This window comes from Alligator mississippiensis, chromosome 10 (assembly GCF_030867095.1).
Source record: "Alligator mississippiensis isolate rAllMis1 chromosome 10, rAllMis1, whole genome shotgun sequence".
In the NCBI taxonomy this organism is placed as follows: domain Eukaryota; kingdom Metazoa; phylum Chordata; order Crocodylia; family Alligatoridae; genus Alligator; species Alligator mississippiensis.
In genome coordinates, this window is record NC_081833.1 from 59662134 (window position 1) to 59680923 (window position 18790).

Below are 18790 nucleotides of genomic sequence, written 5' to 3' on the forward strand. Positions count from 1 at the left end.
GTAGACAGTTCCATTAAATCACATGTCCTTGCACAATATCTGAATCTTGCTTTTTTTGTATCCAGATCATGGAGTGGGATTGAGTGTTAAATCAACTTGAAAAAAGTCACTAATTTAAAACAAAATGTAAAACATTTAAAATGTTACACATGAACAATAAACTGATTGAATGGTTTCATTTAAAAATGTGGCTTCTCACTGCATCATTGCATCTATCATTTTGTCTTTCTGATGTCAGCAGGTGTTCATTGCAATTCAGAGCATGACATCATTATCAGAAGCTACTTTGATCAGTGCGCAGCCTCAATGTGGAAACTTAGTGGGACTATTAAACCTGAAATGCCATTTTTTTAAAAACATAAAAACAGCATCTAAATTCAGAAGTTTAAAGAACAAGGTTTGATACCTTGCTTTGTGAACTTCTAGTCATCCTCTGTATCATTAATTAAAAATGATGCCTGGGGGGGGCATTTCAGAGCTTTTGTAATTTTATATTTATAATCCAGATATGGTGTTTAACTAGATCTGTATAAGATCACAGTGTTGTCTTATAAACTACAATTTTACATTTCCAGCATGAAACATAGCTCGTCTCATTCTGCATGTGAATAAAACATCAAGTTTCTTATACCAGAAAATTCACAAATACAGTTGCTGTCCAGGGGTCTGAAAAGAGATCTCTTAATTATCTCCAGATTGCTTTGTAAAAGTGAGCATTTAAAAGAGGTTCAGAAATCTATGTAAAACAAGAAGAATTATGTGTTTCTCAGTCCCTAAGTCAAATATTGTGTGTCTGACTTTACACAGGTGGAAAACTATGGAAGAGATTTTCGTTTATAGTTGGTGGAATAGTTGCTGTCTCCCTTGGGCTTCTTACTTCTGTTTATGTTGCTACACTACATGAGAATGATCTTTGGTTTTCCAATATTAAGGTAATGAAATTATTTTGATAATTTCATCTTTGCTTTCCTAGCACATTGTAACAAATACATGCAGAAAGTTATTTAAGTTTCTAATTTCTCTTATGACTCATATATGAACTACAGAATGTTCCATTGTAAATAGCTTTCTCATATCCAGAATGTATATAAAACAACCCCCCCCATAATTTCTTATTTTAACTTTCTTCCCTACTTAGTCAAATTGATATCCTTTCAGTCATTTCTCTGTTCCTAACTGTGCTGTAAGCACTTGGCTATAGTAAACCATGCTATTATTTTCATGCTATAAAAATAGTAGCTCGATTGCTTACCTACAAATTATCATCACATAGTACAGTGTTTCAGTGATCTATTGTATCTTGCTCTGCATTCAAGCTTTCTGTACACATTACTGTCAACGAACAACCTAAAACCCTGCTGATTTCTCAAAACCATTACACACACACACACACACACACACACACCCCCCCCACCCACCCACCCACCAGTTTTTTAAAGAAAAAGGCCTACCCAAAGTCTTGTCCTGCAACAATTTAACAACGTTATATTTTTAAGATACATACACAATTTATTTTTAAGATTAAAGTACTGCTTCTGATACAACAGGGGCACAATCTTTGGTAACCCAGAACTCTCCAGAAAAAATATATTTATATTCATGTAATAGCTGCTTTTATTTGAAAATTTCAGAGCGTGTCTACATGGGACATTTACTGCAGACCTGACTGCAGTAAACGTCTCTGCATCTACACATGTGCCCCTATTTAGGGCACAGGAAACTAATAAACTCTGCAGCAAGGTAGTACTTGTAAATACAAGTACTACCCTGCTGCTGAGTTTTTTTTTGTGCACAACAGTGTACATGTAGACACTGACTTAGCTGGTTGGGGCACGAGGGTGCTGCCTGCCAGCTAACCCCACACTGAAGCACCCTCATAACTGCCCAGCCCCTCCACTGCTACTGAGCCTGGTTAGAACAGCCCTGGGCCGGTAGGCTGACTCCTGGAGCCCCCTGCCAGCCAGGGCTGCTCCACCTAGGCTCTACATGCACCTAAATAAACTGCAGAGCTTACTGCTCCGGAGTTAATTTCTCCCAAGTACACATTCAAATGGCATGCCTGGGAGCAATTAACTCTGGAGCAGTGAGCTCTGCAGTTTATTCAGGTACCACAATTGTACATGCAGGTACTCCCTCAGAGTACTTTTCACACATTAAGCTTCATATCCTGTGAATAAGGAAAGTATTAACTGCATTTTATAGTGGAGTAAGTTGAGGCACACACAGGTTATTTAAATCAGTGGCAGAGATAACAATTGAATTCTTAAACTCAAGTGACCTGCTCAGACTGCTAAACCAAGTATCCTTATATGTCTTCTTTTTGTTGTTTAATACAGTACCTGAAATGGGAATTAAATATGTAATAACTACCCCATTCTTCTCTCCCTTGAGGTTCTGATGGGCCTATTCTTTTCTCTGCCAGTAGGACAAGCACTTCTGAAAGGATTATTTTTGGTTTATTGCCATCTGCTGTTGTATAAATCACAACTCATGGCCAAAATCCACCAGAGAAGGTTTGTGTCCTATCTGCTGGAAACTTGGCATAAAGGACTTTTGGGAAGTGTAGCTAAGGCTGCCAGAAAATACGCTATTTCCTCTGCATACTCTCAGCAAGCACCACAGTAAAATTTAGTGAAGCCAACAGTGGAATTAAAATACTGTCCATGACAACTGGGTCCCCAAAGGAAGGTTAGGAATGGTAAAATCCTTTTTCAAGGGTTGAAGCTTGTTCTCCTGCACACTTATGAACTCCTTAAGTGCAAAGGATGTGGCTAATGCAGAAAAATGCACACATCCCTATGCCAATAGAAGCAAATTTGGCTCAGCAGTTCAGTTCTAAGAACACAGACTCTCTCCATAGGGACAATAAATAATTTATCCAGCAAACAGAACTTAACACAAACAGATCCTCTACTTAAGTAAAAATGGTTCTTGGCCAAATCCTCATTCAAAAGACTTACCTCCTCAAGCTTAAGTTTTAGGTAGGATTAGTTACACAGCTGCAGATCCTATGTTGCATGTATGGGATTTCCTTTTCACTGGATCCCATACTGACATTTTTCCCAGAATTCTTTGCCAAGGAAGAAAAGCCAGTTGTATCCATATCTAAAATTAATCAGAAAAACAAACAGATAATTTTCCTTTTGAAGACTTAAAAATCTCTTAGCATTTGTACTGTACTATAATATATTTTATGCCGTATAGACTGTAAGGTGACTTTCAGCTTATGCAGCACATTACCAACTTTTTATCTTTTAACATCTTTTAATGTTTCCAAAAACAAATTAAAAGTTATAACATAATGAAACAATTAATGCTGTAGGTGTAATAAGGTTGTGTGACAGTTTGTATCTTTTATTGGACATAAGTAGAGTTCCTGGGTATATACCGCAGATAAGTATGAGGTTTGCTTTCGGCTGTCTTCTTTTTTAGAGTAAATCTACAGACCCACAAATCTGCATATCGTAATGAATGGACAGAAATTTTCTTTTGGGAAAATTTAAGTAATTTTATGATTGTGTTAAGTATTTGAATTAGTTCAAACTGACACAAGATGGCACTAGTAACTGCAGTGATAAAGCAACTTCAGTCATCTTGCCCATATATAGAAAATGAGCTTTTAATTCAAGACTTATTTTTTGTTATAATTGCATGTATTTTCTAATGCATTTGCAAACATACGTGGCCTAAAAAACAACATTTTATAATGCATGCTATTCATATGTACCTATGTGAATGCTTATGTTGTATCATTTCTAATAAAATATTTTTCCAAAACAGATGACAGTGGTCAAACTTTCAGTGAGCCTGAAAAATAACACGTACAAAACTTATACTTGCAGGTGTGCATTTACAAAACTAAATTGGTTACAAACAGTTATGATTTTTGTATGTGCAAATATACACATGAAAGAAATGTAAAAAATGCACATGAAAAATAAGAGATTACTTCTCAAAACTTTGCTTCACATTACTAAATATGATATAATTCAATAAGCAGGGTGTCAAACTCATCTGGCTATGTGGGCCAAATGAAGGGTGTGGGGCAAATCTGCAGGCCAGATCAGACCCATAAACCATCCTCACTGGACCAGTCTGGTTCAGGCAGCCCATGCAGGGTGCACCCTGAACCAGTGCTGCATGCAGTATGCACTGGCACCAGTTTAGGACTTGCATGTGAAGCTATCACAGGGCACACACTGTATGAGGTGTCTCTGCCAAACTGACCCTGTGCACTGGCTCCAGTGCATGGGCCCAATCTAGACTGGCCCCAGAGCCAGCATGTAGAGCCAGTCTTGCAGGGTGCTGCATATAGTGCGTACCACATATCAGTCCCTGTACCACATGTAGCATGTACACCAGATCCAGCCCCACACACCACATGCAGTGCATGTCAGCCCCAGTTCAGGGCTTGCACTGCACATGGCACACATGTAGGGCACACACAGCATGCATTGCCCATGCCACACCAGCCCTACATACTGATTCTGCCACTCAGGGACAGTCTGTGGCCCCAGTCTGGCCCTGGAGCCAATGTAGGGCTGGGGCCAGCTCAGATGCCACATGCAACATGTACCCCACAGCCTCCTAATGCAGCTCATGCTACATGCAGCCTACTAGGTCTGTCTGAGATCCTTAGGCCAGATCCTAGGGCTCCATGGGTTGGATCTGGTCTGCAGGCCATATCCTGTTCTACAGAATACTTTGTCAAAATAATACATGGTTCCTGTGTTGAGGACTAACCATCCTTTCGCTTAAGTTAACACAGACCCTCCCAAATTTAATATTATTTAGAAAGTGTATCTTAGCGCACAGTTTCCTTAAGCTAGTCAAGGAAACACTGTTCTACAAATGCAAATCTTATAGGCACAAGTTCTAATATGTTTTATTCTTCTCTTCACATAACATTCACAATAAATAGAGATGAAGAACCTGTAAAAGTTATGCTTCTTGATAACTGTTTTATCTCCAGTAATTCTTCCTGATGTCCATCTGTGCAACTGATAAGCATGTGGGCATCCACATATTGAGTAGGTTCTTCACTCTGCATATTTTTTTCCTTGCTTTTTCATTGTTTTATAAAATGTCAGTATTTTCTAGATTCATAGATGCTAGGGTTGGAAGGGACCTCAACAGATCAGGCAGGAAAGAGTGCTGGAATCAGATGACCCCAGCCAGATGCCTATCCAGCCTTCTCTTAAAGATCCCCAAGGTAGGGGAGAGCACCACCTCCCTTGGAAGCCCATTCCAAATTTTGGCCACCTTTACTGTGAAGAAGCTTTTGCTGATATCTAGCCTAAATCTGCTCTCTGTCAGTTTGCCCCTAACCATACGAGTGGCCCTTCTCCAGATCCTCTCGAGTCTATCAACATCCTTCTTGAAGTACAGCACCCAAAACTGGATGTAGTACTCCAACTGCGGTCTGACCAATACCACATAGAGGGGAAGAAGCACCTCCTTGGTTCTATCTGTCATGCATCTGCTGATGCATAATGATAGCATATACCATATACTTATGAAGGCAGTGAATTCTAGTGTTTAACTAAATTTAACGTAGTTTTTAACAATTTAGACCTTTAAAATGTATGTTGAAATGAAATGGAAGCTACCTGCATTTTCTCATATATTTTATAGTTTGGCTGATGCATATATTTCTGTATTTTTAACAAAATTTCCTCAATGTTGTGTAGTAATAAGCTTTATTTTATTGCATGTCTCAGCATAAATTCCTTAGAGAGAGAGAGTATAATCTAATCTTTGACATACACAATTATTGTGTGGCTTGGTTAATAAAGTAGAGGGGTTATTTTGCCTTAATTTTATTAAACATGGAATATTGGAATGGGATCCATGTTTAAACACATTCAGTGTTTCATTAACCCCAGTACCTACAGAATCCTGTAACGTCACTATTGTTGTAAACAAAGAAAAATCTCCCTTAAAGCAAAGATTAATTTAGGATTCAGTTAGACATTTTATATTTTGGATCAGTGTAACTTGCTTTCATCCTTTTTTTTCTGCTAACTGATCTAACTGAATAGACTGTAAAATTCTCAATATATGATTTGTACATGTTTGGCATTACTAAACGTCAATATAAGAATAATATAAAGGCATCTAGTTCCTCTCTGGATTGAAATATTTTTTTTATTCTTTTCTTCCATCTTGGATGTGCTACAATTAGCCAGATGGTGCAAACTTACATAAAACAGACAGCTAATAAATTGTGTTTTAATGCTTTTAAATATCAGTGTGAAAGAAAACTGTTCACTGATGGAACAGATATTGATGTAGTCTAAATGTCAAACTGTAGGAGGTGGGATAAAGAGGTACATAATATGGTTAGCCTTGATGCAACCTTTTGCGGCTTTCCCCAGTACCATTTGCCTTGTTAAAGTTTCTCCTTTTAATCTCCTTGTAGCAGAGGTTTTGGGATCTGTCTTTCTTTGCTCTTTTATTGGCGTTTACTACCTTTCTTCAGTAGTCGCTCTTTGCACCCCTACATGGACAGTCAATAACAAGCTTAAATAATGGTTCAAAAGGGACCAAACTAAGATGGCTTTTTATCCTTCCAGAGTCAGCTTCCTATTCTTTCCTGCTGTCTTTTACCATACAGACTGTCAAGGCACCTCCCACCCGTGGGAAACTTCCATTTTCTAGGGATGCAGAAGCCAACCATCCTTCTGTAGCTCCGCTTCTCTCCCCCATCAAATCTAAGTTATTTTGCCTAAAATCTGGATGACCATATGTCTTGGTTTATCTGGGACAGTTTCAGATTTCAGAGGCTGGTCCTGGCTGGCTCTTGAATTAAAATGGATGTCCCAGAAACACAGGGGCCTTGCCCGGCGTGCACCTCTGCCTTCCTGGTACACAGTCCCACCCCCATCAACTGGTAAGACCAACTTCCATATATATGGTCAGCCTACCAATAGTAAATATCTGCGACTGTTCCATAGTGGGGCCTAATAGCAAACAGACCCCTCTTTTCCCTAGCAGGTGAGGATCATCTGGGAGGGTTTCTGATTTTTCAAAAAGGAAATCTGGGCCATACTTCCTTTTAGGATATGCTTATTCATAGATTGTAAGACCGTAGAAGATCACTGGGTCCAGCCGCTACACCAAGCAGGAAAGATAACTAGGGGTCAGGTGACCCCAGCAAGCTGGCTATCTAGTCTCCTCTTGAAGATTTCCAGGGTAGGTGATTGCACCACCTCTGGAGGGAGCTTATTCCACAGTCTGGACACCATGACTGTCAAGAAATTTTTCTTAATGTTGAGCCTGAGTCGGTCTTCCAGGAGTTTGTGGCCATTACTTCTGGTTTTCCCCTTGGGTGCCCTGGTGAACAGTTCGTCACTGAGCCCTTGATGTACTCCCCTAGTGTAGTGGTAAGCTGCTACCAGGTCCCCTCTCAGCCTTTCCTCACATGGCTTGCCATGTAAGACTCTGATCATACAGGTGGCTCTTTTTTGAACGCTCTCAAGCTTGTCCATGTCCTTGTTAAAGTGTGGTTCCCAGAACTGGACGCAGTATTCCAGTATTCTGCGGTCTCACCAGTGCTGAATAGAGCAGAAGAATCACCTCCTTGGTTTTGCTGGAGATGCATCAATTGATGCATGCCAGAGTATTGTTTGCCTTACTGTCTACAGCATGGGCAACTGGTGCCTCCTGACTCTGGGGGCGGGCACCAGTGGCCAATCACTGACTGGGATTCCCCCAGTGGCCAATCGCCAACCCCAGAAGTGCCAGCAGCAAAGCCAGAAGTGCCGCCAGGAAAACCGGAAGTGCCACCACCGCTGCTTGGGGGAGCGCTGACCACGGATGGTGCTCCCCACTCCCTGGCTGGCAAGGGCCAATCTCAGGGGGGGCATGTACCCCCTCCCCCCATGCATCATCAGTGGGCTACAGCATCGCACTGCCAGCTCATATTCCTACTGTGGTCTGTTATTGCCCCCAGGTCCCTTTCATTCATAGTGCTAGTCAGTTTGGAGCTGCCAAGCCTGTAAGTGTGTTGGGGGTTGCTTGTCCTGAGGTGGAACACTTTACTTTATACCACATCCCTGGCTCTCCAAAGGAAGATCACTTTCATGCATGCCCTGCTTACATGCACTGAATGTGGAAATGAGTTGCTGAAGTCACTTTGGACAAGAGGTGCACTGATACATCAGTCCATATCATATCTGCACCAATAAAAGGAAAACTGACATTATTGGCAATCTGCTTTTTTTGGCTGATGTGTCCAATAATGTCACTGATAAATGTTGTGTGCATGTGCGCAGTTGCAACATGCACATAGCCAGAAGTGCAGCCCGGCAGCTTGGAAGAGCAGCATTCATCCAGTAAGTCTGTGGGGAGGAAGGGGCATGGGGCAGGGCAGGTGGAGGCCCCATGGTGAGGGAAGGAGTGGGGCTGAGGCAGAGTCAGGCACTGCCCAGCCAGGGTGGGCACAGGATAGATACAGCAGCTCGTCCGGGGGGTGTGAGGGTAGTAGTTCCCACTGCTGCAGTTGCCCCTGGGGGAGGTATGGGGGGCATGTGCCCGCAGATCTGTGCTCAGGGCGAAGACAGGCTGCCGCTGCGCGCTTGCTCTTGGGAGCTACACCAGGCTCTTCCTGGCGGCTGCGCTTTGGCCAGGTGGGGCAAGTGGCAGCATTGCTGGGAGGGGATGTACAGGGAGGCTACGGCAGTGGCTCTAGCCCCTTTCCCAGCACTCCTGCTGCCCACCCAAGTACATCCACCAGGACAGAGCCTAGCATAGCCCTCAAGTGCGAGCACGCAGTGGCAGCCCACCTTTGGCTCGCACACAGATTCAGGGAGCACATGCCTCCCCCGGGGGTTCACACAGTGGTGAGAGCCCCACCCCACCTTGGCTGGGCAGCACCTGTCCCTGTCCCTGTCCCAGCCCCACACCCTCCCTCGCTACAGGGGCCTCAATCTGCCCCCCTATGCCCCTTCCTCCTCCCATGCCCCTTCCCCCCAGGAAATTTACCAGCTGGACACTGATTTCCAAGCTACCCGGCTACATATTGGCAATCGGATTGGTTTTGGCCAATATGGCTGGTCATTCATTGGCCATCAGTATTGGCCCAAAAAATCTTTTATCATGCACCCCTACTTTTGACCTTTATCTCCTATGTATCTGAAAGGCAGCAGGGTGTATTCAAATGGGAACAGGTAAAGTAAGGTGCCCTTTAAAGAAGAAGGCAGGGTAAATTTGCACATTATAGACTAATAAATCAGAGATGCATAAACTTTCATAAGCAGCAGATGAAGTAAGATGCTGCTTATGAACCCTTGTGCATCTCTGAGTTAGTCTATAAGGTGCAAATCTACCTTGCCTTCTACCTGACTTCAGTCTAACACAGCTAACTACCTCTCTCTGTCTTTAGAGCAACCTCCTCCCCCCACACCCCAGGCTGACAGGGTAGACATACCAGTAAAAGCCAGCAAGCATCTGACAAGTTTAAAAGTTTCAAATGAACTAGAACAAATTATATGCTCAAAGAGCCTGATTCATGACTGCAGTTTGCACTAGTGTCACCATTGTAATCCTGAAACTTAGTCTTGACTCAGCTCTCTCAGATGATTTCAGAATATCTTAAAGAACCACAAATCATTTCTTTAAGAACTTTTTTGAAATACCTATAAGCATTTAGAAGGAGAATTTTTGAGACATTGATGCTCAGATAATCTTACCACAGTGCAGATCAAACTGCATATGAGTTTGCAATGTAAGATAGAATCAAAATCAGTGTGTTTTAAATCGACTATTTAAAACTAGCATTTACTCACTTAAAGAGCTGAGAGCACCTGTGTCCTCATAATCTGTGATACTGCACAAAATATTATGTCCAAATCTGGGCAACTATGTCACTCTTTTAGAGGGAATTCAAGACATAACCTAAACTGATAAATTACTCTCTTCAGTCCATGAAAAGGAACAATTAAAGGAACTACATTTGAGTAGCTTGACTAAATGACAAATAAAATGATATGTAGTTTTCCAATTCTAGAGATTTTTAAGAAGTTACTTAGCATGAACAAAGGAAGAAAGCAAGCTGAAAGGCACGAACATTTTTATAACAGTGAACCTTAATCATTTTCTTAATGGAGAGAGTTTAGTAACCCATAACCTTGAATTTGATTGCACATGATTTGTAAGAATCTGACCCAATTCCCATAATTCAGTAGTCATTTGATAATCCCTTATCATCAAGCAACACTTTATATAAAATAATATTGAAAACTATAGTTATGTTACAATTTGAATAAGTACAGTTGCAGTTTTTTGGATGCAATCAACATCATTTTTATTTTTCGTAACATTTCAACAATTCAATTATGAGGTCGCTAATGAACCTAATCTAGTGGGATCTGTGAAGAACATTTATATTTTACTGTAGGTGTGCACTCTGTTCTTTTTCTGGTATACAAGGAACGTATTAGCATTTAAAAATGTATCAGAAAGACCTTTTTTCAGTTATCTGTATAGGGCAGTGGTTCTGAACCTTTTTAGATGCGAGGCATCCCTCAAGAGGCTTGAGGCGCCCCTCATTTTTTAACTGCAGAAAAATAATGGAGCAAATCTTCTGTTGCAGAGAATTCAGACCACAACAGATCAGAATGTTCGCACGGTGAATTCCAATTTGAAATCTCTCAGTTTAATTTTGTCATGTTTTCACATCTAACAGGGCTAACATTGCATGGCATCCTGTGGCACCATTGAAAGGATCTCAGGGCACCTCAAGATCTGTGGTACCCTGATTTGAGAATCACTGGTTTAGGGCTTGCCTCTCCAGTGTGTTGGATCTGAGCTCTGCTTGGGTACAGTGGAGAAGTGATGCTGTTAGTAATCATTTGTGTCTCTTGTCCATAGCTGTGCGGCTTTAGCCCTAATTCAGGTTGAAGCTTCAAGGGACAACTTTAACTTAGGGGTGCTCAACCCCTGGCCTGTGGGCCAAATATGGCCTGCAGGCCAAATATGGCCTGCAGAACCATAGGTATCCGGCCCATAGAGCTTCCCATGGATTGGGAAATTTGACAGCAGAGGAGTAGTGGCAGTAAATATGGCTACCCGCCCCTGCTGTTAAATTCCCAAGCTCCGTGCAGTAGGTTGGAGTCAGGTCACGGTCCCTCTTCCTACCCCTGTGGCTGGATGAAACCAGGCCACACTCCTCCCCCTGGGCTGAACAGGGCTAGGCCACGTCCCCTTTTCCCCTGGGGCCAGGTTGGGGCTGGCTTAGTCTCTTCCCTTCTCCTGCAGGGCTGAGTCAAATCCCTTTGCCCCTGTAGGGCTGGGTCACGCCCCCTCCCCCCTCAGGGCCAGGTTGAGACTGGGGCATGCTTCCTTTCTTCCATGGGCTGGGCCACACCTCCTCCCCTATGGGGCTGGGTTGGGGGTGGTCCACAACCCTTTCCCCTGTGGGGCTGGGCCATGCCCCTTTCCTCCATGGGGCTGGGTCCTCTCCCTCCCACCCGCAGGGCCAGGTTAGAGCCGAGATGTCCCCTGCCCCACTCTGTGCGGCTGGATGAGATTTTGCTGCAACTGCCTCTTGTCGGGACCCCTGGCTGGATTTGGCCTGGGCACTGCCCATCCAGCCCACCAGCCAAAAAGGTTGAACCTCGCTGACTTACATAATCGTAGTGTGATTCTGCAGGGCACTGGGGAAGGTTGCTATGTTACTTTACCTTCTCCATTGTCAAGCTTTCACCTCCCCTGTACACGTACACGAGAAATTGTCCAGTGATGGTCTTTGACCAGTTAGAGTTCATTTTGGGCCACTGAACTAACACAAGTTTCAAGTATAAACTACTTAAGTTCGTAAGATGAAAATCCAATTCTTATCCAGTGTTCCAATATAGAGCATTTATTACTATACTTCTCAATTGCCTGGTTATAGAATTGTGTAAAAGATCCACCAATTTTATTCAGTTCCCAAAACTAAAAGTGAAACGTAGTTATCCTTTATAGCTATGTATCCTAACTCAAAATAAAGATAATCATTGCAATTGACATTTATGAACCTACCATTTGTGATGGCCTTCTTACAAAAATGAGGTGTCAGTTGTACTGTGGAAAGCCAGTCGTAAAACCCAATTTCCAATATCTAGCAATAATGATTTCACACAACAATGAGTTTGTCTGACAGTAAAGTACTACTTTGAGGATTGCTTGCTTTTAGGAGACTAGTGGTTGCAACTGCTGTGGTACAAGTGAGTCTTGTCGCATTTAGATGAGTTAAGTACATACACTCGCCTATATTTATCTGATTTTGCCATGGTCATTGGAGTAAGGGAAGACAGTTAAGAAGAAAACATATCCAAGGACTGAGATATATGCTACAAGTTAGTTACGTAACAAACAATAATATTTCTGTGACCATGACCTCTTGCAAGGGTTCATGAGTGAAAAACCAGAATGTAGGGCACTTTGCCAAGTGCAGCTGAGGATCATGTTTGCACATATATTTAGCAGTGATCATAAGAGTATATGTTCAGTTTTCTTGGCGGGATGGTAGATGACAGATAAAACATTGGGCTTCATTCTCCTCCTGTGCACTAACTTTAGTTACGCTCACCTTAAGCAACAGTACTTTAATGCCACTGCAGTTCTGAAGGGCCTCCACACAGGGATTCAACATACTCTCATTTGCCTACATAAGCTTCAGAGCTGTATATAATCATTGGCTTTTCTGTATATACAAGCTCTTAAGATTAATGATACTGTGTTTATTTCAATACAGTTTTACTAGTCAGAATCGGAGTAAAGTTAAAATGTGGCCTAAAATCTTTGCCAGAAGTAGGATTTAAATCTTGAAGGCCTTCCTTGTTCTGGTAAATAAACTGCTCACGTCTTTCACTTTCATATGCAGAATCCTAAATGGAGGTGAACAAAACCAGTTTCCTTAATACCACAAATAAATGAACAGCTATAATCCATGAGGAGGAAGAAACCCTAAGTAGAAACAATTCTTTGGTGCAGTCCTCTTGAAGTGTCACTTCCAGTGTTTAGCCACCCATATATGTAAACCTGTTGCTTGGCACCTGCACCCAGTATCAAAACTCTGATCAATATTTGAGCAGGAACCTTGCCATTCTAACAGATGGGTCTGAGGTTAACCAGCCAAGAGACCTTGTATGTTAACCAAATATGTTTGTTGAGGGCACTGTTTGCAACCTGGAACAATAATAGCAGCTGCCTATATTGAGTTTTTACTTGTAAAGTTGAGGAGATTTGTTAATCTAACTGATCTGGATTAAATTTAAAAATTGAAAATAATAAAAATCTTTCATAGTGCACAAACTATATTTGGTGTTGTTGAATCAAACTAAGCTAAATAAAGGCAGACAGTATAATTAAATATATACTTTTGCTGTTTGGAGAAAGTCTCAGAGCACACTTAAGCTGTTTTCCTGTATTTTGGATGATTTGGTTAAGGGAGTTAGAGTCATTGGGCGTCCACATGAGTGCACACATGCAGTATGCGATGCCGCAGACATGTTTGTGGCACCACATGCACTGCACACATAGGCATTCTTTGTGCTGCTAATTTACAGTCCAGGGTGGGTTTTGACAATGGGAAATCCCAATGCAAAAAAACCCACGCCTAAAAGCGGGGTGGTGCACACGGTGGCAGCATGTGCCACCCAAAACCAGAGCCTAGCTAGCCAGAGCCACACTCTGGCTGCCAGCCAAGCTCCCTGCTACCAAGTCACTCCAGCTGCAGCCCCTGGAGACCCCCAAGACTCCAGGCAAGGCTGCCTGGGCCAGCTCAGGTGCTGGCCATAGCCACCCTTACCCTACCTGGGGAAGCATGCCATGTGCCAGAGTGCCTGTGTACAGGCATTCCCTGGGGACAGGTAGCAGTGGCACATATTGCTTGGACAGATGACTAGGGAGGAGTATTATATTGCTTGGGCATGCAGGGATGAAATCAGGAAGGCCAAAGCACAATTGGAGTTGCAGCTAGTAAGGGATGTAAAGGGTAACAAAGAAGGGTTTCTCTAATATGTCAGCAACAAGAGGAAGTTCAGGGAAAGTGTGGGTCCTTTACTGAATGGGGGAGGCAACCTAGTGACAGATGATGAGGAAAAGGCTGAAGTATGCAATGCCTTTTTTTTTTACCCTGGTCTTCACAAGCAAGGTCAGCTCCCAGACTGCTGCATCAGGCAGCACAGTTTAGGGAGAAGGTGAGCAGCCTTCAGTGGTAAAAGAACAGGTTAGGAACTAACAGGCCAGTCAGTCCTCTCTACAGGCCAGTCAGTCTCACCTCCATCCTTGGTAAAGTCTTTGAAAAGATTATTAAGGCTCATATATGTGAGAGCCCAGCAGGAAAAATTATGCCGAGGGGAAACCAGCAGAGGTTCGTAGCAGGTAGATCATGCCTGACTAATCTAGTCTCTTTTTATGACCAGGTTACAAAACACCTGGACGCAGGAGTAGGGGTAGATATCGTTTACTTAGAATTCAGGAAGGCCTTCGATACGGTATCCCACCCCATAGTGGTGAACAAATTAAGAGGCTGTGACTTGGATGATTACACAGTCCGGTGGGTGGCAAATTGGCTAGAGGGTTGTACCCAGAGAGTGGTGGTGGACGGGTTGGTATCGACCTAGAAGGACATAGGCAGTGGGGTCTCGCAGGGCTCGGTATTGGACCGATACTCTTAAATGTCTTCATCAGCAACTTGGACGAGGGAGTGAAGTGTACTCTGTCCAAGTTTGAGGATGATACAAAACTGTGGGGAGAAGTGGACACACCAGCAGAGGGCAGGGAACAACTACAGGCAGACCCGGACAGGTTGGACAAATGGGCAGAGAACAGTAGAATGCAATTTAACAAGGAGAAATGCAAAGTGCTGCACGTAGGGAGGAAAAATGTCCAGCACACCTACTGCCTAGGACATTACCTGCTCGGCAGCACGGAAGCAGAAAGGGATCTCAGAGTCCTAGTGGACTCCAAGACCAACATGAGTCGTCAGTGTGACGAAGTCACCAGCAAAGCTAACTGCACTTTATCGTGCATCAGCAGATGCATGACAAACAGAACCAAGGAGGTGATACTTCCCCTTTATCGGGCACTGGTCAGACCACAGTTGGAATACTGTGTCCAGCTTTGGGCGCCACACTATAAGAGGGATATGGATAACCTGGAGAGGGTCCAGAGAAGGGCCACTCATATGGTTAAGGGCTTGCAGGCCAAGCCCTACGAGGAGAGACTAGGGCACCTGGACCTCTTCAGCCTCTGCAAAAGAAGGTTGAGAGGCAACCTTGTGGCTGCCTATAAATTCATCATGGGGGCGCAGAAGGGAATTGGTGAGGCTGTACTCACCAAGGCGCCCCTGGGGGTTACAAGAAATAATAGTCATAAGCTAGCAGAGAGCAGATTTAGACTGGACATTAGGAAGAACAGTTAGAGTGGCCAAAATCTGGAATGGGCTTCCAAGGGAGGTGGTGCTTTCCCCTGCCCTGGGGGTCTTCAAGAGGAGGTTAGATAGACCTCTGGCTGGGGTCATCTGAACCCAGCACTCTTTCCTGCCTATGCAGGGGGTTGGACTCAATCTATTGAGGTCCCGTCCGACCCTAACATCTATGAATCTATGAACCAAGCTGGGGGGTGTAGTAGATGCTCTGGAGGGTAGGGCTAGGATTCAGACAAAATTAGAGGACTGGGCCAAAAGAACTCTCATGAGCTTCAACAAGGAGAAGTGCAAAGTTCTACACTTAGGACGGAACAAATCCTACGCCCTGCTACAGGCTTGGGACCAACTGGCCAAGCAGCAGCTGTGCAGAAAAGGACCTGGAGGTTACAGTGGACAGTAAGATGGATATGAGTCAGCAGTGCGCCCTTGTTGCCAAGAAGGCTAATGGCATACTGTGCTGCATTAGTAGGAGCATTGACAGCAGATCAAGGGAAGTAATTTTTCCCCTTTATTCTGCACTGGTGAGGCCACACCTGGAGTACAGTGTCCAGTTTTGGACCCTGCACTATACGATACGATACTGCCACTGTGCAAAGCTATGCGCAAAGCCCTGCACTATAGAAAGGATGTGGACAAGTTGGAAAGAGTCTAACGGAGAGCAAACGAAAATGGCTAGGGGCCTGGGCCATATGACTTATGAAGAAGGGCTGAGGGAACTGGGCTTAGTCTGCAGAAGAGAAGACTGAGGGAGGATTTGATAGCAGCCTTTGACTACCTAATGGGTGGTCCCAAAGAGGAAGGAGCTAAACTGTTCTCAGTGATGGCACATAACAAACCAAGGATCAATGATCTCACATTGCAGCAAGGGAAGTTTAGGTTGGATATTAGGAAAAACTTTCTCGCTAGGAGGGTGGTGAAGCACTGGAACAGGCTTAGAGAGATGGTGGACTCTCCATCCTAGGAGGTTTTTAAGGCCTGGCTTAACAAAGCCCTGGCTGGAATGATATAGTTAATGCTTTGAGCAGTGTGTTGGACTAGGTGACCTCCGGAGGTCCCTTTCCAACCCTAATTTTCAATGATTCTATATTGTACTGCTGTTGTTTGTCCCCAGGGAAATGCACATTCCCACTTGTGGGGATGTGCCCATTGGTTCTAAACTTTTGTATGGAAAGCAGGATATTGACTATGAGTAGACATAGTATGTTGTATTCTTTGTATGTTGTTTTCACTGCTTACTACAATTGTCGGAGTGTGTTTGATAGATTACTGCATAAACTATCATGCAAATCCTCCAAAATGTCCTTTTACACTTTACTCTGCTTTCATACGCTTCTGTGAGAATAGGTCTTAGGCTACTCACACATTTTTTCCTAGGAGACATGCTGGATTCTATGATAAGCCTTTGAGCAAATCGAACATACAGTAATAGTTAAGCATGCATTCAAATATTTACCCTTAACTCTATATGTTCTTATTTACATGGCACACTAGGAAAAATATAGATTGCTGCAGAACTGGAAAAGTGTTGTGAATGAATAAAGCAGATGTTATCTTATCATGAAACAGATGTAAAACTCACTAGTGTTTGTCTCAAAGTATAGCATTTGGTTGAATACAGCTGGTGCCAGGATTACAAATTAATCATGTTTGAATGCATTTTTGCTAATTAGATCCCCCTCTGTGATTACCCTCCCCCGCCTTAATAAATTCCAAATGTTAAAGATTTCTTCTCTTTAGCACTTACAAGCAACAGCTTTTTTTATGTTCTTAGAAAACTTTTCAGTAATGATGAATAGAAACTAGAAATCACAGCTGTACTATCCAATGACCTAGTGCAAGCCTACTCATTTTCATTTTGCTTAGTATGTGGCTTTTAGCATTAGTACTAATGTCAGTGAATTCTACTGGTGTTGTAATATTCAAGTATGCTGCAAAGCAGCTGGAGAAGTTAAGCGTGGGCTGACTGGTGATTTTAGATGCCTCTTTATTTGTTGCTTCATCTCAGACCAGACCTAGTATTGGATTAGTTAATATAGCTTCAGTTGACTTCAGTAAAATGTGTGCTTTTGACAAGCAGCACAACACTGAAGTTGGAAGTCTTTTTTCTGTTTTATTTTATGTTAGCACTGAAATAACATTGATTCTATTCCAAGAAAAGAGGTGAGACAATCAGCTTTGCTGTATAAAAGAGATGCAAGCCTTGAAATTGTATGCAATATTGTACTAACCAGAATGGCAACCATAAAAGCTGGGGAAACAATGCCATTCCATTATTCAGCTATGCTCTTTTGTAAAGAAAGGTGAATTAATAGGATTATCTTTAGAAATCTAGTTGGGGTTTCTTCATGTTTTAATTGCTTGCTTCACATATGGCAGTCTTATTGGATTCTCAAAGCTAGAGATAAATGCCTTCTAATTTAGTGTTTAAATGAGGGCTTTTGCTGTGCTACTTTAAAAAAATATGTATAATTTACTAAAATTCATCATTATTGGTAAAATAAATTAAGATAAAAAGCTAAATGTTTTCACCTCATGCTGTATTGTTTTAAGTAATTTATTTTGTTAAAATATACTCATGCAAGGCTTTGAACAAGTGTTAAGCCTCTGTAAGCCTACAAGACTCATGAACTAAGTGGAGGAAATTAACTGAAATATGAGAGTCTCCTACTGAAAGCATCTTTCCGCGTAGAGTAAGATATTTAAGCTTGTATGTCTCACCAGATTTCAACTATTGCAGCATCATGTAAGAAGACAGTCAAGTTTTGATATACTCGGAACACAATTCATTTAAGGATTTATAGATTAAAATCATCATCTTCATTTACACCTGAAAACAAACAGGAAACCATTGTTGTTTTAACCTATAACTGAAGTATAAAGTGTTGAACAGCTGGCTCCATGTAAGAAACAGCATTTAACAAGTGGGCAGATGCATTCCGCACAAGTTGAAGTCTCTAAACAGTATTAAGATGTAGCCTCAGGTAGAGCATATTGGATTAACCAAGTCTCAAAGTGGCAAAGACTTGGATCGCTACAGAGACACCTGCGTCTGGAAAAGAAAAGGTTGGAGCCTGCTAACCAGCATTTGCACTTTGAAAAAATCTGGCTTTTAAGTACTGCAGCTACCTGACTGCCCAGAACTATAACAATAACAAATGAAGAACCAGTAGTATCCCAAGTTTTCCAGTTGGAATTGCAAAGGCAGGCAAGCTCCCACTGATAGAGGTAGTATCACCTCTGCCACCTTTTTTGTTCCCCTGACCTAATTTGCCATTTTAGCTTTGGCTTTATCCAGATTAAATCACAGACACCATAAACTCCAGTCATTTAGTCTTAGACAATGTATAGTCACTGTGCAGATGAATTCTATCA

The 18790-nt window shown here is 42.5% G+C and overlaps 1 protein-coding gene across 3 annotated transcripts in view; it reads left to right on the forward strand.

Annotated features, from left to right (window-relative positions):
- Nucleotides 1-18790, forward strand: part of DPY19L3 (dpy-19 like C-mannosyltransferase 3) — a 69869-nt gene that overhangs the window by 4282 nt on the left and 46797 nt on the right. For all 3 annotated transcript variants that reach the window (XM_019492936.2, XM_059713840.1, XM_006263264.4), the window contains exon 3: nt 808-932. In XM_019492936.2, the coding sequence (XP_019348481.1) occupies nt 808-932 (125 nt within the window). The remainder of the gene's footprint in view (nt 1-807; nt 933-18790) is intronic.